Source organism: Ictidomys tridecemlineatus, chromosome 1 (genome assembly GCF_052094955.1).
Source record: "Ictidomys tridecemlineatus isolate mIctTri1 chromosome 1, mIctTri1.hap1, whole genome shotgun sequence".
NCBI lineage: Eukaryota > Metazoa > Chordata > Mammalia > Rodentia > Sciuridae > Ictidomys > Ictidomys tridecemlineatus.
In genome coordinates this window covers 218,366,011-218,390,718 of record NC_135477.1, presented here as the reverse complement: position 1 = coordinate 218,390,718, position 24,708 = coordinate 218,366,011, and the positions used below count along the sequence as shown (strand labels likewise).

General features: G+C 37.7%; 1 protein-coding gene across 2 annotated transcripts in view; it reads left to right on the top strand.

Moving 5' to 3' along the window:
* Window positions 1–24,424, top strand: part of Rab3c (RAB3C, member RAS oncogene family) — a 255,376-nt gene extending 230,952 nt beyond the window's left edge. For both annotated transcript variants that reach the window (XM_021722508.3, XM_021722507.3), the window contains exon 5: window positions 16,715–24,424. In XM_021722508.3, the coding sequence (XP_021578183.2) occupies window positions 16,715–16,902 (188 nt within the window). In that variant the 3' untranslated portion in view covers window positions 16,903–24,424. The remainder of the gene's footprint in view (window positions 1–16,714) is intronic.
* Window positions 24,425–24,708: the final 284 nt, after the last annotated feature.

Sequence of the window (24,708 nt, the reverse complement as noted above, 5' to 3'; positions counted from 1 at the left end):
GGCAGATCCTAGCGAGAGTTCAGATTTGGGGGGATTTTTCTGTTCCATCAGGGATAAGAGTTTGGGACTATTGTTGTATTGTATGTCCTAGTCCCAGTCTTGCAGCAAAGCCCACGAAATTGAAAGAATCATCATTAAAACCCAGACAGGAAAATCCACCTGATTTTAGTAACCGTGATTCTGATTGTTGATGAACCTGAGTGACCCCACGTGCTTGATTGGGGAGCTCTGAGCCTGGGATTCTCAAATTTGTTTCTATGACTCTTTTAGCATACACCACCCTTTTCTCATTGCCAAGCCTGGGATGAGAGAGAGAAGGCCAGTGACTGCAGTGTGAAACCACATGGCATAGGAACCCTGAACTTTCAGATTTGTGTGGTCTGACCTATTCAAACAGATTGTGCATTTTCCAGCATGGAAAATGACAGTAGTAAGCTTTACACTTCAGGTATAAAGCTCCACTTGCCAAGCTCCACTTCATGTGTTATAACCCTGGCACAACCTTGAGGAACAGAATTAGTCTTAATTGGATTTAGTTTTCTATCTTAAGAGTCTAGAAGGAAGTTAGACTTATATGTACCTGGTAAAACTATCTAAATTATGTTCATGTACTCTTTAATCTTTCAGTGATTTTCATGATGCAGTGAAAGATTAAAATAAAATTGTTCTCAAGGGTAAATTCTCTTAAATGCAGCATTACTCAAATACATGCTTTCTCTTTTCGAAATGTGCCCAGCTTTCTGGAATTTTCCCAACTAAGAAACTGGAAACTCCTTTGTTGTTGTTGTTGTTATTGTTGTTGTTGTTATATTGAGAGCCACACCAGACTGTTCTACAATTGAAATCAGCAGAGATGTAGGAGTCATAGGTATTTGGTATTGGAACATGGAGACTTCACTTATGTCTCAGAACACTTGGATCAAGCAAAAATAAGTCACAAGTAGAAAAACAAAGCTAGAAGGAAGAGCGACTCTAGGAGAAAGATTCTTGACCTTGGCTGAACATTTTAGTGATCTCAAACATTTTTAAGAATATCAGCTCCCAAACTGCCTCCCAAGCCAATTAACTTAGAATCTTTGGGATGGTACCTACATATCAGTATTCTAAAATTAAATAAATAAATAAAATAAAACTCTAGGTTACTTCAGTATGTAGACATCATTGAGAACCACTGATCTATGGGGAAAAAAATCAAGTGACACATTAGCCCAACAGTCAGCAGAAGGAAGCTATATTGGCTCAGGAGCTGGACCTTTATGACAGCGTAATGCTACTCATCCAGTTCTCTAGTCTGATCCCCATGTGGCTAATGGGTACAGGTATTTTAAGAAGGCCTTTGAGGATGAGAAAAGAAATTTAAGATTTTATAACAAGGCATTGTGCCCAATTAGAATTTAGAAAAGTCCATTTGAAATTGTATAAAATTCCATAGAGATAAAATAAATGAGCCAAAACTCTCTTCCCAAACTTCAGTAGAGTCTAGGAAGGAGTGGTCATCTGTAGCTAGTAAGCCTATTTAAACTCTGTTCTTGGTTTCCACAACCTGTGAGGGGTTTATTTGTTTGTTTGTTTATGGAGGCAGCTTTAAAACAGAATTCAGGAATACATTGCAGTATTTTATTCATTTGCTCACTTATTCACTCATCCATTCATTCTTTCATGTAATATTATAAAGCATGAAATACTGACTAGGCACTGAGAGTAAGAGGACAATAAGACCAAAGTCCTGCTTACCGAGAAGATTCTAATGTAGTGAGGGACACATAAACATGGACTTCTAAAAAGTATGTAGTGCCACAATAGTACACTTATGTTACAGGAGCTAAAGGACATTTATCTCTCTGTCTCGATGCTCTGAGAAAGGTCCCACTGAGCCAGGTCTTGAAGAATGCATAGGATTTTGATGGATGGATATACAGGTGATGACCCCTATAAGCAAAGGAAACAGAACTATGAAGAGATCAAAGCCCAGAAAAGTTGAACATATTATGGGGAGCCTTGTTTGCAGGACTGAAGAAGTTGAACTTTGTTTTACACATGCTAGGAATCAGCATCAAATTTAAACAGTGAAGTGTCAAGATTTAATTTCATTTTTGACCTTTTAACATGAAGTATTCCCAGAATTAGGGCATTTAACAGCAGAGTACAGAAAGAAAATATTATTAGTATCTTAATTTTCTTCCAGTTATTGGGTATGTTTTAATTAGTCCTATGTTAAATTATTTATATTTTATAAAATAAGTATTCATATATTAGAGCAGTGTTGAATCTTTTTTTAAAAACTGTAAGGATGTACAAAAATGTCTGGAGCCCACTGGTTAAAGGATGTATTAGAAATGAATCACGGGAAGCCTAGGGACATACGTGAGACAAATGCATACATGTGTGACACAGTGAGGCCCAAACCAGGGGTTCTCAAACTTGGCAATACATTAAAACTTTCGTGGAGCACTTTAAAAAATCATGCAAGGACTCTCTCCTATACCCTTCTCTCCACCCACCCCCGCTCCCAACACACACCAGGTAAATCAGAATCTCTGATGCTGTGGCACAAACACGAGTGTTTGAAGCTCCTCGGGTAATTCTATTAGTGAGAAATCAGAGCTGAAAAACAGATTTAAGATATCACCATGGCTGAACTGATGGTGTTGCAGTCGAGGATCATACCTCTAAACTAAGTAGAAGCAGTGAGAAAATAAATGAGAGAAGTTTTTACACTATTTAGATAGTAGAACTAATAACATTTGATTAAGATCTAGATTCTGGAGGCTGAGGAGATGGAGGTATAAAAGATGACCCAAGGTGTCTGGCCTGAGGAATTGATTGAAGTCACCACGGAGGACAATTGGGGAGTAAAATCAACATGTTCAAATGCAGAAGACAAGACACCCAGAAGATGCACAGGGTACAAAGTCAAGAAGATGGAGATATTTGAAGGACATCCACAAGGACAAATCAGACAAGATCTAGAAAACAAGTGCACAAAGTTAACCTTAAACCTAAGCACTTGAATCCTGAAATCCATACTTTTAAAGATGATAGTGAATTATTGTTTAAGTGCTTTGATGAGCTTTAATTCACAAAGGGTAGGGGGACAATGGAGCGTGGAAGTTCTTAGCAATGAGAGGACTTTGTATATTACATAGTGCAAATAGTCACTTTTAAATTTCTTTTCTATGAAATTAAATTAGGTCTTTAAAATCTGCCTCCTTTAAGTCCTTTTTTTGAACAAGTAAAGCAAATCATGAAAACATGGCTAGCAAAGCTATCTATATCTGCATTGTTAACCGCTTAAGCAATAAGACTGCCACGGATTTAATGGTTTGGCAGTGCACACATTTTTATACTAATCTTGTTCCATGGGCTTCAGCCTGTCAATAGAGTGTGAGTTGTCAAGGGCCATTTAGTTAGCTGGGACACTGAAGCCAGAGGAGCACAAATGGCTCTCATGGTGGATATGCTCCCACATTGCCCCTTTTCAAGCTTCCTCTTAAGCTCAGACCCAAAACACTGCCTGCAGCTACTGGAGTTTAATAAAGGATAATGTTTTTTTTTTTCTCTTCAATTTTTTTTTTATTTGTTTTCCTCTTACCCCAGCAAAAAACAATTCTGTAAGAAAGCCAGTTTGAGGAGTCAGCAATTTGAATGAGGATAGCATTGCCCTGAAGCCTATTTTTAAAACTCAAACCACCTGCTCTAAATTTTCACTGACTCGGTTCTTCAGCAGTTTCTAAAGATTTATTTAAATCCTAATTGCAGTGTTTATGAAAGAATGGGCATCGCCAACTTCTGGATTTAGCAGGGAGGCACAGCCAGGCTATTTAAATATTCTAAGTACCTGGCTGCACACAGCCTTCTGCGGAGCAGCACAGCTAACCTACCATTTTTCTCCTGGCTCATGTTCTGTGGGGCTAAGTATTCCCAGGAGAGAGAAAATAAACCAAAGCTACATTTTAATGTACTTCATTTGTTTAGGTGTGATTACACAGCGGGTTAGGAAGAGCAGGGGCTCCCACTTCCTCCTGGTCCTCATCTCCCTTGAGCTCCCCACGTCCTACTAACTCTTGATCTGTATTTTATAACCTGATGGCTCTCTATTTTTCTTTACTGGCAGCTAAAATGCATTCCTCAGAAAGTGTCTGCTCCTTATGAATAAAGTGACCGCCCAACTGAGATTGCTCAGGACGGCACCAGTTTATGCTTATTTCCCAGTGTGAACATAATTATATCCCCTTTTAGTTTCCAAAGGGACTCAATTTGAATAAGAAGTGTCTGGCCTCCTAGCCCATGGAGACTCAGCCATGCATCACTGGAATGGTACACCAAACTTGTTTTTTAAACTCAGGGTTCTCCAGTGGGTCAACTCACAAGACCTAGCAAATCCATATTTTTCTCATTGCTTTCTTTACCCAATTTCATCAAAGTATGTAGTCCTTCCTATACTGCTTCTTCCTAATTCAGCTCTCTACAAACATTTGACATCAGGGACATCTCCATTCTCCTGAGTCCAGCTGATTTAAGGACCACGAATGTTCAACGTCTTCTTACCCAGGAGCTCCCCAAATTCTATTAATCTCTTACCCTTTGTGGATCTAAGCTGCTTATCCTCTAACCAAACTCACATAGCCTGCCCCATCTCACAAAATTATCCATCCCTGATTCTCTTACTTGAATTTGGCTTAGAACTCTGCTCTTGCTCCTTGTCTTGCAAGCTGTGCCCTCTTCCTAGTCAGAAACTTCCAGATCCGTTTCTCAGTATGTCTTTTTAATGTTTTTATTAGTGCATTAGAGTTACACATAATGGTGAGGTTCATTTTGATATAATCATACATGCATGGAATTTGCTCCATTTCGTACCCAATGCTTCCTCTTTCCCTCTCCTTCTTCCCCTTGTTCCCCTTTCTATACTTTACTTGTCTAACTTCTATTTATCTATTTTTAGTCAATGTACATAAGTGTGAAATTAACTGTGTCGTATTTATATATGTACATAGCATAATTTGTTCAATTTTATTCCACAGTTCTTCCCTTTTCCTGTCCCATCTCCTTCCTACTCTGTCCCCTTATTTTGCTATAGCTTTCACATTTAAGATAAAATATTTGACCCTTGATTTTCTGAGCCTGGCTTACTTAGCACAATATTCTTTAGTCCCATCCATTTGCCAGCAAATGCCATTTCATTCTTATTTATGGCTAAATAAAACTTCATTATATAAATATACTTTCTTTTTCCATTAATCTGTTGATGGGCACCTGGGCTGGTTCCAAAATTTGGCTACTGTGAATTGTGCTGCTATAAACATTGATGTTCCTGTATTGCCATCATATGCTGATTTTAGTTCTTTTGGATAAGTATCAAGGAGTAAGAAAGTTCAGTCATATGATGGTTCCATTTCTAGCTTTTATTATTATTATTATTGGTTGTTCAAAACATTACAAAGCTCTTGACATATCATATTTCATACATTTGATTCAAGTGGGTTATGAACTCCCATTTTTACCCCGTATACAGATTGCAGAATCACATTGGTTACACATCCACATTTTTACATATTGCCATACTAGTGACTGCTGTATTCTGAGGAATCTCCATACTGCTTTCCAAAGTAATTGTGCTGATTTTCAGTCCCAACAATGTAGGAGTGTACCTTTTTCCTCACATCCTTACCACCATTTATTTCTTATATTCTTGATGATTGCCATTCTAATTGGAGATGAAATAATGTAGCTTTTATTTGCATTTCTCTGATTGCTTTGGACATTGAAAATGTTTTCATATATTTGTTGGCCATTTGCATTTTTTCTTTTGAGAAATGCCTCTGTAGTTCTTTTGCCCTTAATTCATTGAGTTATTGCTTTGTGAAATGAATTCAGTTCTGTATAATTGAGATCCATGTGAACTGCTGAATCCAATTTGGGGGTATATATTTTTCTTTTTTTTTTTTTTTTTTTTTGTAGTGCTAGTGCTAAGGATTGAGTCCAGAGCTTCATGTGTGCTAGGCAACTGCTGTACCACTAAGCTATACTCCCAGGCCCTGTTTTCCTTTTTTATCTGATTGTTTTAAAACAACACAAAAGTGCTAATATCACTTTTACCAAAAATTCAAGTCAGATATAAGAGATAAGAGCTGCATCTTCTATGTAGAATTTAATCTCCTAAGGGTTGGGAATTGAGAGAGCTCAAATCAAGAACTATTTGCTCATGCCAGACTGGGAAATGTACACTTGGTGGATACAGTTGGCTGAGGTCCAGGTCTGTCCATCAGCTTTATACACTAGTCAATGCTGTTTATTTCTCTTGGGGTAAAATTATTAGTGCTAGTAACAGTAGAGAACAAAACACACTCACCAAACTCACAAAAGACTGAATTCAAATTTAAAATGCCTGTTATTATTTGCCAGAGTTGGTATAATAGATGCTCCTTGATTTACCATGGAATTATGTCAAAGTAAATGTATTCTATGTTGAAAAAATTCTAAATTGAAGATGCATTTCATAAGCTTAGCCAATAGACACCATAGCTTAAGCTAGCCTACCTTAAACAGGCTTAGAACACTTACCTTAGCCTACAGTTGGGCAAAATCTTCTAATACAAAGCCTATTCTTGGATTTGGATAGTTCATGTGATTTATTGAATACTGTACTGAAAGTGAAAGCACCATCCATAAAGTAAAAAAAAAAAATCAAAACATGGTTAAATTGGAGACCATTCATGGTCCTGTCAGATAATCAGGATCTTTTTATCAAAAGAAAAGAAAAACACTCTGGGACTGGGGATATAGCTCAGTTGGTAGAGTGCTTGCTCACATGTACAAGGCCCCAGGTTCAATCTCCTGCACCACAAAACAAACAAACAAACAAGCAAAAACCACTCTTAATTTTCATGAAGATCTCAATGGCTCTAGATATCAGAAAAAAGGATTCAAATGATGTTCATATATTTATTCCTTATGTTTTTCTTTTTTGGGGGGTGGTATTACAGATTGAATTCAGGGGCACTTGGCCACTGAGCCACATCTCCAGCCCTATTTTGTATTTGATTTAGAGACAGAGTCTCACTGAGTTGCTTAGTGCCTTGCCATTGCTAAGACTGGTTTTGAATGCATGATCCTCTTGCCTCAGCCTCCAGAGCCACTGGATTACATGCATGTGCCATTGCACTCAGCTTATTCCCTATCCTATTGAGTGCTTACTATGTGCCAGGCCTGAGCGATTAAGATAATGCCACTGAGTGAGGACCCTGCTTCTATGGAGTGGAAAGACAAACGTGCACACTCACCAACTCAGTACAGGCACCCCTCTTCTCCCTGGACCTCACCCCTGTAGTGTACTCTCCATCCTTAGATTTTCATACCTTCATTCCAAGCAAATCAGCTCCATTCTCTTCTGATAAACTCACCTCTAAAATTTTAAAATTCACTAAATCACACCTAAAAGAAAGCTCTTGCCCTATCTGTTGAAAATTTTAGAGAAAACCTAGTTCCTCTATGGATTTTTGAAAATGCCCCATTCTCACCAAAATGTCATCTGTTAGTTTTATCTTGGGCTAAGTTTACTTCTGCAGATGCCTAATCACATGTACTTTGTAGCGTTTACTTAATAACTTTGTTCCCAGCAGGTGACTTTTTCTGGTCCCTATCTGGAGACTAGATAACAAAGATACACACTGTTTCTGAAGGCACCTCATCCCTCTCCTCTTATGAACTATGTTATTTAATCCATGAAAGTCATCAGAATAGGTTACCCTACTAAATCTAGCCCAGCATCCTTTTCTGTCTCTTTCTTTTGCCTTTAACTTGCACTAACTGGCATGCACCTGGGTTGCCTTTATTTGACAAGGAGGTGGCCATTCTTAAAAAAAGGTCTAAAGACAGATTCATCATCATCTTATCCTCTGCTTTGAGAGGTCATGAACAAACCAGTTGCTTTGGAAAGAAAGTTCCTTTTCTAAACACAAGCTTTATCAAGAGAAGGGATGACTTAACCATGATTTCCAGAGTTCATTATCACATGAAGGAACATCATCCGGGCAAGGCAGCACATTGCTTTCTGCATCTGCAATGGATGTGAGAGCTGGGCTGTGTTACCTTTGAGAGGAGCTAGATGTAGACTTTGAGATAAATTTTCTGATTTTAGGAATTGGTAAGTATAATAATATGAAAACATATTTCATAATAATATGAAAATATATTATTCAGGATGGATAAGACTTTTTATGATACTAGCAGTTATTATTCCATAATAGAAGGGCGAATGCCAGAATATTTGAAGGTAGACATTAGGCAGGTACAGAGGTTAGGAGTGCAGGCTGTAGAGTCAGACTGGAGTTCTTGTCCTCATCGCCACATGTGACTCAACCACTTTTCCCATCTGTAAAAGGAATATTATAAAGGTACTCATCTCCTAAAGCTGGTCCCAGAAGTAGGAAATGAAAGCACATTGCCTAGTATAGCCCTGCAGGTACTATGTACTCAGTAAATGTCAGTTGCATTTAAGATTCCACATCCTTGGTTATTATGATGAAATCTTATTAATTAGGGGCCTGCACACTTGAAAATGTATTACACTATTTGCTTTTTTTCATATGTATACCTCACAGCAAAGATAACCTGCTAATTAATAATGCATATAAATGTTATAGTAAACTGCAAATCCCATACAAAGAAAATTTTTTGACGTTTTTCTTGACAATTTATAAATAGGTTGGCCTGAAAAATGTCTCTTTGTCTTAATGAAAGCCTACTGAAATTCTAAGAAGTTACAGAGGAACTATTTATCTGATTTAAGGAAACAAACCCTTTTCAAAAAATGCTTAGCACCATTTTCACATAAATAGTCACTCTACCAATTATAAATGATTCTTATCTCTATATTAAAACCAATCTGACAGAGCCTTGACTTCTCAGCACTTTAAGAGGTGTTAGTTCACATGTCCAAGTGTAACTAACATCCCTGCATTTCTTCAGATTTTTCAGAAATGCATATTTCTTCATGGGTGAATAGAGCTAGTTTAATTTGTTTTTTATTATAAATTTCCCACCAGGCAAAACCAAAATCATATTCTGTGGAATTCCATGCTTGGTAAACCCCATCTAGAAATAATGTATCTGACAAAATGGCTCACAGGTTTAGTCACTTCATGACCAAAAACAAAGCAAAAAAGTGATTCCCTTTCCTTCTGGGTCTCCATTCCCACCCAATCAGCTTTTCCCGGACAATTAATAGTCATCAATCCTTTAATTAGACAACATATGCTGGTCAGCTGCTCATAGCACCGTGTTAAATATTTTGAGGGATATGAAGAACCCCACTTGAAATGCACAATCTAGCTGGGGAACAAAATACCCCTTGTATGGGGGTTGGTGATTGCTTAATGTGTCGATTTTCTTTCTGGCCTGATGAGGACTTCTGGAATTAGTGGTAGTGCAACGTTGTAAGCATGCTAAAAGCCACTGAACTATATGCTTTAAAATGACTAAAGTGTTAGGTTTTGTGTTTGTGTTTTACACCTAATACAGAACCGAAATTAAGCACCAAATACATGGTAGAAAAGAACTGTAAGAGCAAGTAATGCCCTGGATTTCATGATGCCTTGGATATCACAATGAGATTTCATTAGTTTGTAGCTGATCCCCTGTGGGCTATAGTCATAAGGCAAGACCTTCTAGCAGAAAGAAAACTCAGATCTGGAAGGCTTCAATCTCAAATAGCTACAGGGGGCAGGCGGGTAATGTAAACAATTAAACAAGTAAAGCAGCCAAGTATAAAATTCAAACACAATTTGCAGATTAAATACATAGAAGAACATTTTCACAAAAGAAGTGGAATGATTTCTCCTTTCCTTTGAAACGCAAAGCCCTTTCCTGTGAAGCTTCCATTTTCCCACTGTTAATAGAGATGTGGTCACCGAGAAACCTAAGTGCAAAAGGAAAGCGCACTGACAATCAGCATGTGGATTTCATGTCAGAGACGATCGGGAGTGACAAGGACTGTGGTCAGCTGCAGAGAGAATGATGACATTTTGAGGTGTGCCAGTATACATAGAAGGCATGCCCTCACAAATTCATAGGACTGAACATTCCAAGGTTTAAAGATACTCCAGAATCTGAATATATTTATGGGAAGAAATTCTGATTTTTTTTTTTTTAAGTTGGCCCAAGATTCAATTTTCAACAGTCTGGTCTGCAGCCAGGTGTAACACACAGCAGACTCCTTTTGGGGGGGCAAATTTGATTGGGAAGGAGAAGAGGATGAGGGGTGTGCTTCACAAGGAGACTCACATGGGCAGAGCTGTAGTAGGGCTTGTGTTGAGTCCATCTACCAGAGGAGGAGGGATGAGCTTGATTGAAGAGGGGGAAGGGTGGCTACATTGGCCAGGATTATTCAAAGCCATAGAATGGCCATTGCATGGTTTCAGACTCCTACCATTTAGTCCTGCCTAACTAAAGACAAGGAATGAGGGACTGAAATCCTTGACTTTTTTTTTTTTTTTTTTTTTTTTAAAGCAACACTAGCCTTTGTCTGAGCTCTCATTCTTGCTTCTCTCCAATTTCAGCCAGCTTTCTTTGGCCCTTCCTCAGGAAAATAGGTCAAAAGTCTTACCCACTCCTCCTCATAAAGTCTACTCCAGGCTGGGGTCCAGCACAGGACAAGCTTAATATGGCAGTTTGTCCTGCTGCTCAGCAATACTTACTTTTGGCCCAACTGTCACTCACCAGGCAGCCGAATGACCTTTCTTTGCAGCTTTGTTTCATCTGATTCTGTAGGAAAGGGAGGATAAGACTTTGGAACTGCAATGAGAATCTGGAAATAGAAGATCTTATTTGGGAGTTTGGGAATAGAAACTTAGGAACAGATCATAGGTTTCTAATTAGAAATTAAAATGATTCACTGAACTATTGTTTTAGTAGCAATTTTCCAGAAAATAAAAAACAGCAATTGTGATTTTTCTTTTAAAGTGAATTCCAACTGGCATTTAGGAGTTTCCTGAAGCAAAAAAAAAAAAAAAAAAAAGAAAAGAACAATTCTACAGAATAGTTTATGAAAACAACATGGGGTAGCTATTGATGTGTGGGAATGAGTTATGTGTCACCTCTAAGATTGTTTTAATGAATGCACTAGAGAAAGAGGCTGAAGGGGCTGGTTAAATGTTCAGTGTTAGAAATGTGATTATTATTGTTAATTCAGTGCAATCACAAGTGGAAAGGACTCTGTGGAATGCTGTAATATTTCAGTACTCTTCAAGTGCCAGAGTGACAGCCTGGAACCTGCCACCTCAGTGAGCAGCATGCTTTTGGCCTCAATGCCCTGTGGGTTATCAGTCTGAAAATGTGCCAGACTTCTCCAAAGCTTCTTTTGCTCAAGGGACGTTCAGCAAAGCATAGAGGACAATGCCAGTAAGCCAGGCCAGTGCCACCAACCAGAAGGCATGGCATTTGTGCTCTTCATGTTCACTAGCATGTACTAGAATTCCCTTCCAGAAAAGCAGTTGCTTTTCAGTCTCCACCGAGGTCAGAACAAAAGGGTCCGACTTAAACACTTGCAGGAAGGGTTCGTGTGAGGGCAGGAAGATGTTTTCTAATAAAGGACTCTATCTGTCACTGGAATGGTTTCTCCAAGGTCGTGGGGTTTCCTTCTGAGGAATCTCCAAGAACACTATAAATTCTCATTCACTTAAGGTAGCAATTCTTTTCTTAAGAAATATATAAGCTTTATTGAAATATAATTCATATACCATAGAATTCACCTATTTAACGTGTACAATTCAATGATTTTTAGATAGTCGCAGTGCTTTGCAACCTTCATCACAATCAATTTTGGAATATTTTCATCACCCCAGAAAGAAACCCCATGCCCATTAGCATTCACTCCCTACCACATTCAATTGGCAACCACTAATCTAGTTCCTGGCTACAGATTTACCTATAGTAGACATTGCATGTCAAAGGAGTTGTATAACACGTTGTCCATTATGCTGGCTTGTTCCAGCATAAAGTGTACCCTCTCCAAAGCTCAGCCACAGTATCAGTACTCCACTACTTTTTATGGTGGAAGAATATTCCATTATATAGATATGCCACATTTTATTTATCCATATAGATAGTTTGTACTTTTTTCCTATTGTGACTAATGCTGATATAAACATTTGTGTATGAGATTTTATGTGGACATGTGTGCTCATTCATCTTGAGTGTGTAACTGTGGAGTTGCTGGGTCAATTACTTGTTTAATCATATGAGAAACAAAAGAGGCTTTATAATTTTAAAGTTTCCTCCAGCAGTGTATGTGGATAGTGAATCTTTTTTTAAAAAATTGTGGTAGAATATATATATATATACAATATATGTTTTATATATATATAAAACATAAAATGTACTTTCTTAATCATTCTAAGTGTACAGTTCAAGAGCATTGAGCACATTCACATTGTGGTGCAGCCAATCTCCAGAACTCTTCATGTTGCAAAACTGAAACTTTGTATCTGTTAAACAGCACCCCATTTACCCTACCCCCAGTCTCTTGGGGACTCAACTTTCTGTCTCTGTGAGTTTAACTACTCAACATACCTCCTATAAGTGGAACTTTTTGTGATTAGCTTATTTCACTTACTGTAGTGTTCTTAAGATTCATTTATATCATAGTATATGTCAAAATTTCTGTCCTTTGAAGGTGAAATTATATTTCATTGTGTCAGATGACACATTCTATTTATCCATTCATAGGATAGTTCTACCTTTTGGCCATTACCAATCATGCTGCTATGAGAATGGGTTCACAGAGGAGAGTGAATCTTAACTTTTTTATATATGTGTAAGAAACCTAAGCAGACTGTTATGCATCATCTGAAGACCCATTCCCATAACCTTGATTCCATGTCAGGATGTCTGGGGTGGAGTTTAGAAGTTTTTAAGCATTTTAGGTGTTTCTAATGCAGGGTGTGGCTCCAACCCTAGGAAGTCAGGGCATAGGATCACACCACTTGGGCCTTTGAGTGAAATCTGGTTCACACCTTCTCTCTGCTGTTTCTTTCAATGACTTGCATATCAAAAGTGGGCACAGGGCTGGAGAGGTCACTCAGTGGTACAGTGCTTTCTGGGCATGCATGAGCCCCTGGGTTTGATCTCCAGCAATACACACACACACACACACACACACACACACACACACACACACATAAAAAGTTAAGACACAAATTGACTTTGTGCTTCTTCCTTTGCCTAGCTCACACATTTTTCCAAACAAAATCTCTGCAAGCTTCAGTCTGCCTCGTAACACCAAGAAGACCTAAAGCAAAAGAGGTCATCTATAGTATCCCACTGTGCCTGTAATGACTTTTGGAAAGTGCAGGAACCATCGTTTTAGAAACAGTCATAAGGAAGCCTAAAGCAGAGATATGCCAGACCACAGAGCAATGCTCATCCAACTCAGAATCAATGTCATCTCTGCCAGAGAGATTTTTAGGAAGGTTATGATACAGGAGGAGCAAGAAAGGATGATCAGAGTTTCCATAATTGAGCTGAATGAAAGTGTTCACTGATGAGTTGATGAAGACATATGTGTGCTGAAATTATTACTAGCAGATGATGTAGTCAGGGACAGGTGTCCAAGGCTGGAAGCTAAATCAGTAACCTATTTACCAGGAGATCTTTGATGGACTGACAGCCAGCTGGCTATGTGACCTTGGGCTACTTATTTGATCTTGCTGAACCATACTTCCCAACCCTGTAAATTGGAAGTAATCTTCAGAGTTTTATAAGCCTCTGTTTCGGAAGCATCATTGAATGATGTGCTAGCTTGCCATTAATGTTAGTATTTACGAATGGAGGGTAAAGATTTCTGAGAAACTCCTAGAAAGCTTATGTTACTATTTGTTAAACTTGAAATACTGAGATACTGACTGGAAGAGACAATATCCATGAAATCCAACAAATTAGTTGAAGAAGAAAGACTGGAGTGTTTGGATTTGTGGTCATGATTTAGGCCATGCATCTCAAACACTCATGCAAACAACTTAGGTATGGAGCATGAATGGCCTCCCACATAAGTGACTAAAAGAAGACTCTGATTCACCTGTGAAAAGAATTGTGAACTGCATGGTAAACTCCTATTTTCCCTGAATCTAAACAACTGAATGATGAATATAGATTGTAAATTTAATGCTGATATGTTTTTAATATCTCAATCTATGAACAACTTATGCTATTGGTCAGTGAGAAACACTCTCATTTCCAGAAACTTTTATAACTATAATTCTGTACTTCTGAAGAGAGACAGCTGTCATAATGACTAGCTTCATAGATCATCTTAAGTAGTACAAGATACAGAGAACCTTTTAAATGATTAAGAAAGATTGTTTCATTTGGTGCACTGACAGTGTTAAATCTATTTAATCATGTTCTAATTGTTTAAATTGGTGAAAATTCATAATGTACTTTGCAATTATTAATTAAGGTAGAACTTAAAATTTAAATGGAACCAAACAGTAGCTGACTTATGGAGGGTATCTGGAGAAGAGGGAGTTAATCCTTTCACATTTCAGCTCTGCCGCTTTCCAGCTGAGCTAGGAAAGGTTTTAACAAATTGCCTAGCCATTTGTTTTCCTTCATTTCCTTATCAGTAAATTGGAGGAAATAAGTGCTTTGGATAGTATCTACAAGGCAGTGGTCACTCAATCAATGTTGTTTTATTATTACCATTGTTGTTATTGTTTCAGTTTGCTTGGAACTTGAGCTCACATTTTCTTATTTTAGTCTCATAATAACCCTGTAACATAGGTAAGGCAAGTGTCATTAATAAAACAAGTAGAGATCAAAAATGTGACTTGCTCATAGTCTCAAAGGGAGGAAGTGTTGGGATTGGGAGTACCAAAATGTTTGGGCTGATAATCAAGACTTGTTACCATCTCCTGCTCAAGCATACTGGGGAAATGTGTGTCATTCTCTTCCTTGGACACATTAGTACTGGGAAAATCACAAGAAGGATGCAAATAGTTCTGAAACCTAAGCAACAAAGATATTGCTTAGATCCATACTTGCCCTCCTCCAAATCTAGGTGCCGTTGTTGAAAGGTGAATGTTCTAGCCCAATTGTACAAACATTAGCTAAGAGAGCTCGGTTGATACCAGACGGCTATATCCACAGATAAAGAAGGGCATAACAAATAGAACTGCATAATCATTCACCAAAGAGACAAAATGAAAGAGAGAAGCCAAAGACAATTTGATATATCCACTTCTATTTTATAGAACCTGGGTCTACTCATTTTTTCAGCCCAAATCCTGCCAAATATTCATTTGTATTTTAACAATAGAGTAACTAGTGAAATTCAAGCTCCTTTTGGTCATCTAATCAAATATTATCATAATTAGAAATTTTAACTCATGCAAATTGTTTTATTTTTCTGTCCTGCTCTATGCTAGTTAATAAAATAAATATTTCTGGGTTATCTGAGAGATTTTGACACAGATGCAAAGTATCAGTCTGTTCTTTCTCCCTTTAGTCCCAAGAGCTGGAATGAAATCACCTGATTTAATCATTTGGAATCCATGTGGCTCCTCTGAGATAGGGCCAGATGTAACCAGAGGATTTATAGGTGTAAAATTCAGAGTGGATTAGAAAGCCTTTCTGTGTTCAGCCCAATACATCCTAAATCAACATCCCCTGAATGGACCAGAGCAATCTCTGTCTGGCCTAGTGGGGAAGTTGTCATGGCAACTGACTGGCAAGCTCCGCCAGTGGAACATGAATGCAAACAATGGAGTGATAAGACTGTTTAAAGCAGCATACTAAGGCTGTTTCTACCCAGGTACAGTGACATGTCAAAGAGTGAAGCTCTCCTTGCGTTTTTGTACCTTCATGCAATTTTCACTACTAATTTGACATTTATCAAATGTCCTTTCCAAGTGATTGGTTTAAAACCATTGCTACCTATAGATAACTGAACCTGTGAAAACACCACTGCCCAGCAGATAGATGTGACGCTGTGTACAAAGCCCTGGAGCACTGTTGGGCTAGCTATTCAAAAATTTCCTAAAGGAGATTGAAGCAAGCTTAAGGTAAATCCTATGACTCTTTAGTGCCACCTTGTGTCCTAGTAGATACTGGGCATTTCCTGGAAGCCACCCTCAACCCCATCACTGGAGAGCAGGGCAGGCGTGGAAAAAGTTAGATCTGAATTATGTTAGAACTTGGCAGTCACTTTCCCAACAGAATATGCACAAGATATTTTCTAAACCTCAAGCTGATTAAAAATAAAAATGAATACCTTTGGTAGAATGTGGATATGGGAAAAAGGAAATGCCAAATAATGCCTGTTTTAGAAAAGGTTGGAGCGGACACATGTGGGCCAGGGTTGTGAGGAAGAGATAGCCAAGACAGACTCAGTGTATAGGATTCTTAATGATGCCATTACTAACTCTTGGAAAAGAATACTTCTTAAAGTCTATTCAGCTATCTCTGGTAGCATGAATGTATCAGTGGGGAAAAATAAAATACTCCAATTCTATATCATAACTCTTTTATTCATGGTCTTTGGGTAGCAGGATGGTAGTTTGGCTGAAATGATGCTCATGTCCACTTGTCATCTCTTACCCAGATCAAACCCACCCCCACTACTGCCCCACCATCACTTTTTCACAATTCAAAATTATAATCGAATCCCATTTAATTTCAGAAATGTAAATGACCAAGCTGTGTTCCTGTGTGTTTCCTCCAGGGTTTGAGTTTTTTGAAACAAGTGCCAAGGATAACATTAATGTCAAGCAAACATTTGAGCGCCTCGTGGATATCATCTGTGACAAAATGTCAGAGAGTTTGGAGACCGATCCAGCCATCACTGCCGCAAAGCAGAACACAAGACTCAAGGAAACCCCTCCTCCTCCGCAGCCCAACTGTGGCTGTTAGTGCCCCTCGCACACAGGCAGCTCCAGGGGGCTCTGGTTGCCAAGAAACAGCATTCATAAATGGTCTATTAGCCTTCACTTATACTGCCTAATAATTATTTGAAGGAAGTCTTTGATGTCAATGGCCCGTTCATGCATTCAAATCTCGGGAGATTTACTGTGTTAATATGTGGCAAATATGTGATCTTAAATTTGTAAGGACTATTCATCTATAAACATCTGCTACCTGCATGTGACTTGTTATTTACTTGTCTTCAAGTTTCATTTCTTTTTGTTTTTTTTTTTCAAATTTCTTCTCAGTTAAGATACTGCTGGGATTTCAGACTACCATTTTATTACCATCTGACTTTCGTGCCGTGGATTCAAACTATGCTACTCACTTGTAGAGATGATGAACAAGGAGTTGCTTGAATGTGTATGTGTGAGCAGGGCGAGATGGCAGGGGACTTAATTTGCTTTCCTCTTAACTGAAAATCAAGTGAAAATTTTACTCTTTAGGGACAATGTCACAGGTCAATGTCACGAGAAACAATGTATCTATTTTTCATTCATAATGGAGGAGGCCATTGACTATAAGTAAATTGAAATATTGTTTTTAAGGCCATTACTAAGCCATTACTATTAACGTGACTGGAACCAGATTTAAACAGTTTTATCAATTTACATATTTAAATAAGCAAATATCCTTCCCCAGGACGGCTCTTTCCACTAATTCTACCCAACTTTCTGAATATTTAGGAGCACTGAGCAGATGAAAAGGTATCTACTGGAAGCCAGTTATGCAGTAAGTGTTTTAACCAAGAAGAGTGTGAGTAGCTATAGAATTCCAAGGCCACTTCCTTAGAGGCTTGCTCCCCACCACACATTCCTGTACTACCACCACCACCACCACAACTCTCTGGAACCATCAACATTTGGAGTAGAAGTTAGGTTGAACCTTGTTAGTGCTCCTATTCCTGTAGGATATAGAGTTGCTTCCCCAATCGTTGCCTTCTGCTCAGACTTCAGCTATGTTCTTCTATCTATATAGAAGCTGTTGAGTAGCATTTCAATGGGTCCTAAGTTGAGGAAGGACTGATTTCCTCTTGACTGTTTTTTAATCTGGGTGTTTGTAATTCTAAAGCATACCCCCATTGTGTAAGTCTTTAAACATGCTTACTTTGCTTAGAGAACACTCTGTAGCTGAAAATTCCAGGAAACTTTTGGATCTACAGCAATTTGAAAAAGGAAAGGAATCATTTGAACATCCAGACTTTTACCCCAGATTTTCTGAAACCAATGTATAGATTACAGACAACAGATTCCAGTGTTGTGTGGAACCCTGTTGAGGAACTTGGCATTGTGTCAAAGTCCAGTACTATTTACAGTTAGGAATTGGGGAGGGCAGTGATCAGTGCTTGACAGATTCTGAAAGACACTTCCATTAGGTTGACTTTCTCTTTTTTAGGGGGTTGTGTTAAGAATTTTTTTAAATCTTTTTTTCAAAAACAGAGAATGAAAATATTGGGTGCACATTTTTTGGTTAAGGGTACTGATAGGAAAATATGCATGTATCGAAAGATATCTCTGGAGAATAAAATGCCTACAAGTCAGGGAACTAAGTCACACACATTATCAGTAACTTAAAAGGTAAAAAATAATGGAAAAGAGCATTTGGGGTTTTATCCATGCTCTTTTTTTTAATCTTTCTTGGTTTCAGTTCCACTAATTGGTAATAAATTTCCACTCTCACATTCTGTAAGAGTGAAGACAAGAAAACATTAATATTTTATTAGATTTTAATGGGGAAGCCTAAACAAAGTGTTCACTTACACAGTGTCAAACATTCCAAAGTTGGACCACTGTCCCAGTCAGGGGAGAGTGATCCAATAGTTCCCCTGGTGTTCTTGCCAAGGTTTATCCCACAATTTCTATCTTCGAAACCCTAATGGAAGTGAAGAGTTCTGCATTTATTCTTAATTCTGTAATTGCCACCCTGTTGTGAATTTCATTGCAAATAATTCAATGAAAATTTTCTACAAAAGAATGTTACAGAACTCAAAAACGGAATACCCATATCCCTGCTGTAACACATGCCAAGAAGAGTGAATATTCTCTATTCCTAATCTCATCAAGATATCCTGGTTTTTAAAATCAAATTTGGCAGATAGAACAACCAACCCAGGGTTAACTTGGTGAGCTTCTATTGATATCAAGCTATACTGTTTATAATTATAGTTCTATAGTGCCAAGGTTTTTCAACCATTTGGCCACTACACATATGTACACACGTTCTCACATGCTATACCTACATCTGCCCACAGCCCAAATATCTACAAGTCATTTTTACCAATGCCTAATCAAATTTTTACCTTGCATAATTAAATTTGTACTTAAAAGAACAGGGTATCTTTAAAAGTATGCACTTGTGTTAGATTGTAAACCTTAGACATCTTCTCTTTTCATCTTTGAGGCAATTAAATTAGTATTTCAAGTCTAAATTTCTCTTCCTTTTTTCATCACTTGGCCATTCTCCACACCTCAAAATACAGTTAGGAATAACTCTCAATTGCTTCAGGAAGATGCTTCTAAGAGCATTGGTATTGTACATCCCTTTATTTTCCTAATACAGTTAAGAAATTGGACTGGAAATTATTTCATTTAAAATTAACCATCCCTGGAGTGAATCTGCATTTCAGCCTTTCAGAAAATGAATGGAAGGTGTAGGAGGTTTCCTAAGGCCTGTGATGCTGTTTAACCATTAGCATCACATCTACAGACTGATTAGAATTACTTCAGGATGGTGAGTCAGTTCCTAGAGGCTACCACCACCCCTATGGACAACTACTACTGGCCTGATGAACTTCTAATGATTAAAAGACATAACTCCTCCTTAGGTTCAGTTGAGAGTCAATATTCCTTTGATGCCTAGTATATAAGTGCTAGGATTTTTATTTGGAAAACAAACTTTGATGATGCCCTTCAGTTTTATCAGAAAGGTACAGCATGTGATGATATATGTGAAATATAAATTACAAAATTACAACTTACACTATTTAAGACAAATATATATTTCACCTACATAATGCCTACCCAGATTAATTATATACATTTTGTTGATTTAGCACATTAGATATTTTTTATGTGATGGATTAAACTTGCAATTTTAACTACACTATGCTGACAGATTTTCAGGTATACAGTTCTTTTTTTTAAAGGTAATGCATTCCACTATTAACTAAACTTTCATAAAACAACATTAATCTTGGACTGTCATAGTTGATAATCAGTGGTTCATTGTGATCTGCTTTATCTAACATCTATCTTAGTGCATGGTTGAGGATGTCCTACAATCTTAATTTACTGTGTGGCATTTGTGGGACTGTAACAGCAATGTATCCACCCTACCAAGCAGTAGCAAGCTGAGGTAGCAGCTGCATGAGAAAAACTGTGATGTACATCTTCATTTAAAGTCATGACTGAAATCTTTCTAGACCAAAAATTAGTGTGTTTGTTAATAATCCTCATAGTACAGTTAGAGTGTTCAATCAGGTATTTTTAGGGAAACAGACTTGGGAGCTGGCCTGTCTAAGGAGCCCTTTGTCTCTCAGTCACTGATTGCGTGACAGGAACTCTGTTCCTTTGTGTGTACACTCACTGTGTGCTCTGTCAGGGTGCCACATGAGCAGCTAGACCCAGGTGATCTTTCTAATCATGCCCAGAAAAATGATCTACTGCTCTGCTCAGCTCTGCCTATTTGAGAGTCCTACCTGTGCATTAGTAGTTTGGTAGTAATGGTGAAATCTTGCTGATATACTAAGCCTTTTAACATCAGTGTCAACTTTTTCAAGTTCTTTACATTTTAGATGAAATTTTGACCAAAGTCTGTTACAGATATAAACCTGTTTTATACCCTAGAATTCGCTGGAACAAATTAGGCTAAAGATAGTGTTTATGACCATAATCTTCCCCTCATCTTAATTATCTTCACCCCTACACTCACCCCTACACTACTCCTAAAGGGCTCAAGGTACTAGAAATACAGTATTCCTTAAGGAGGCAAAAACAGGTTGGGAAATTTATCTAAAATGTAGCTACTTATCATTATTGGTATTTCATAAATAAATGTATTTTTAAATATTTCTACAAATGCTTGAGACTCTAGCCAAATGATATTTCCCTTTGGTAGATTGAAATAGTTTCTCCTGGGCTACACACATTGCTGCCCCTCCCAACACACACTTACAACCCTGATACTTTTTTAGCGAAGGGAAAATTCCATCCATGGTGCTTTCTGAGTGCTAGGGGAAAAGTGGGTGTTTGCTAAGTGCCAACTGTAGCTCACATCTTGTTTTTAAAGGCCCATGAAACAGATCCTTCACACTGATTTGATGAGTCTGTGTGTCCTTGTGAAGAAAGAATTCCCATTAAACAGAGGGTGGAGAGAGAATGCTTTCGGCAAACATTCTAGTAACAGAAATGAATTCTTTCAAAAATCCCACAGATAGCTTGGGTTGTCAGATCAGATCATCTAGAACCTTTTTATTCACGTTTTTATTTTGTACTTCCTGATTTGTGTTTGTTTCAGGGTTTTAAAAGCATTATCCTCAGAGACTGAGAGGACTAAGAATAGTAAGTGAGACTCAGATTTCACCATCTATCTCCTATCTGCAGCTGTTATTGGTGGAGTTTCAACCAGTCATTACTAGCTAAACTGAGGCTGGGGGGTTACCTGTGTATTTCATTCATCTGTGTTTGTAATTTCATTGTGGACAATTGAGAGTTGGCTGTAACTATTGCTTAATGGATATATTTTTATATTAATGTTATTTGGGGCCAAGGATCACTTAAAGTTCATGAGTGCTATTCTTATAGACACAAATGGTACATGAGCCACATAGACACCTGGCCTTTCAGGGACGTGAGCATGACTTACATCTGACTAGTGATTCCATATTCCTCCTTGTCAAAGTGAAGTTTGGGGATGTTTGCTGTGTCAATATGACGATTCTCATGCATTGTCTCATCATCCATAGGCAGTGTGCTGAATGAAGACTGTCCTGTAATTCCTGTGATATATTGTTAATGTCAGATGTGATGTGATACAGTTGGACTGTCCAAATGTACAACTATTTAATGGTGTTTGTAGAACTGAAATGTCTTAAATGTTGCATGAAATATGTTCTAAAAATAGATTTGTTTTCTATTTTTCAACACCTCAGAATTGAGGGTTCATGGGCCAATAAGTGCAATATTTAATGACTTACTCAGTGTATATAAACTAGTGTGCAAAAGTGAATTCTAATGAATGTGTGAGATGCTTTGATGGCTGTATGCTTATTCAAATGATTTCTTGTAGCAGTATTTGTCTAGTGGTGCAATTTATACAGTAAATATCTTATTGGTGTCATGTGAAACTCCTCTGTGCCTACTTCAAAGTACTTCTTTTCCTATAAGACCAAATGTTTAGTATCTGCAAATACATGTCAATTTTACCTTTTGGAACTGTGGATTTTATTTTCAAAACAGAATAATTGTGAGTTTATTTTATAAAAGCATTCCTTTGATAATCCAGAATTCTTCTTAAGCCTCTTGTAAGAGTGTATTAAGCAACTAATTTAGATACTATGGGGAAATATGTGCATAAAGAAGTGACTATTTCTCTTTTCAGAAAGGTTGATCACCTGTCATGTCTACTAAGAATTTTCACTCTTGAATTTGTATGTATGTTTTATTGTTACTCAACATTTTACTTTGTTTACAACTTGGATACTGTCAACTCTGGGAACTCTTAACACACCACTGTCTTTTTAGATTATAGCTGATGTTATATTCACTTTCAATTCTCAGTTGTCCACATTGGTGATATAGGAGAAATGCCAGTATCCTTATATCACTTTGGTATGTCTTCATGAACTCATATATTCATCCTCATACCCCCTTGGTTAATCCCAAATTTGGTGGCCTGAAACTTCACAGAGACATAAAATTAAGAAATTAAGCTCAGTTGCTGGATTACTAAAAGCTACAAATATTTATGTATATGAATGTTAATTTAGATCAACAACTTTAAACTCTTAGTTGCCATTTCAATTTTTAAGGTAATGCCTCTTTTTAATATTGTACTTTTTTTTCTCATTTAGTTAGCTGGGTAAACCATGATATCCTTAGGAATAAAAATAAGTTACAACTTACTCATTAAACAATAATGGAGTACAGTTGGTTCTAGATGGTCATGTCTGTCCATACATGTTAAAAAGGCTTCTGTTCTCCCTATATCACTTGACTAGGAACTGACAGGTGAGGATGTGTCAGTCACATTAAATGGCTTTGGACTATGTGGTCAATATGTGGACTAAACTTAACTGTGATTGAAAGTTGCATTTAGCTCTCAAAACCCACTAAAAAAAAATCAAATAAACATGGGCAAAACAGGGAAACCAATGTTGTCTTTGTGCCAAATTTTAAAAATAAAGAGAAAAAAGAAAAGTGTTTTAGCCAACAATAGAATGAAAATTTAAAGGTGTGGTTTAAAGTGTCATTTATTGTCACATGTTATTAAATGCCACATACTCAGTACTGTAGGAATCAACCATGGAAGAGGTATGGCTCCTGTCCCTAATGAGAATGAGGAGAAAAAAGTGCAAGATATAATCTAAGTGCTCAGTTATGTCAAGAGCACAGAGAATGGGGACCTTAAGGAACTGGAAGAGTCAAGAGTAGCTTCATGGAGGAGGTCAGATATGATCCCAGAAAAAGAAATTAAATAGTGAGGAGATTGTGCCAGGCTACTGAGTGGCAAAGACCATAGTGTAGTCCCTTTGAACGGAAGTGTGGCAGAGCTGGCAGCTATAGATGATTGTTTTCTTCAAAGTGACCCTTTGAAAAACCTCAAGTGACCCCAGTTTAGCTCCTTGTCTTTCTGTCTCCATGAGGAAGACAAAAATGTCCTTTCCCATATTCCTCTGTCCGGAACAGCCTCACGCTCAGCCACAAAATCCAAGTTGCTTTAAAGCCACATTAGAATCATTAATTTAGACATTTGCCAAAGCCCAGAACCATGAGACATTGTTTAACCTAATGTCACCCAGGCAGATGTGACCCAGAGATTTTTCTGTAGCTCCATGTTTCCTGTAAAAGGAATTGAGAAATGCACAGATTAAAAACCCTCCTTTGTACACGGGCACTTTTGGCTCCTTCGCAGTGACTGCACTGTGGAACTCTTCTTGAGAAAATAGTGACAACAGCTTAACGCTTTCGTATAGTGATCGTGATGTTTAGTTGAAAACTACTGCTGCATAGCAAATATTGTGACTTCATGTGTCCACAGGAGCACTTGTCTGGGTTTAAAGCTATAAAGTGTATTCACATTGTGAAGTTTTAATTATCTTTATTGAAATTAATTGTGTAAAAAATGGTATGTGCTCTATTAGGTATTCAGTTTGTATGTGAATTCTGTGTGGAAAGTGGTTTTTGTTCTTTGAGTTTATCTTGTTTTATTTTTTGAAAACTACAATAAATATCTAAGAGACTATATTCCTGCATTTCTCAGCTTCAGTTGGATTAATTTTTTTTTATCTCCTTCAATGCATGTTATTTTTGGTCTGCGGATGCCTATTTTCACTTCATCAGCAGCCTAGGTACAACATAAAGCTTGAACTAGAGACAGAAATAGTACACTTTCATTTAGGGCTCTGAGTATCCAATATGTGAATTTGGAAGGAAGTGTAAGAGGAATGTCCAATACTTGCAATCTTGGAAGGTGGGTAACTTTTGATGTGACCTGACTATGTTCTAGAGTTACAAAGGCCTTGTTGGTAGAATCGAG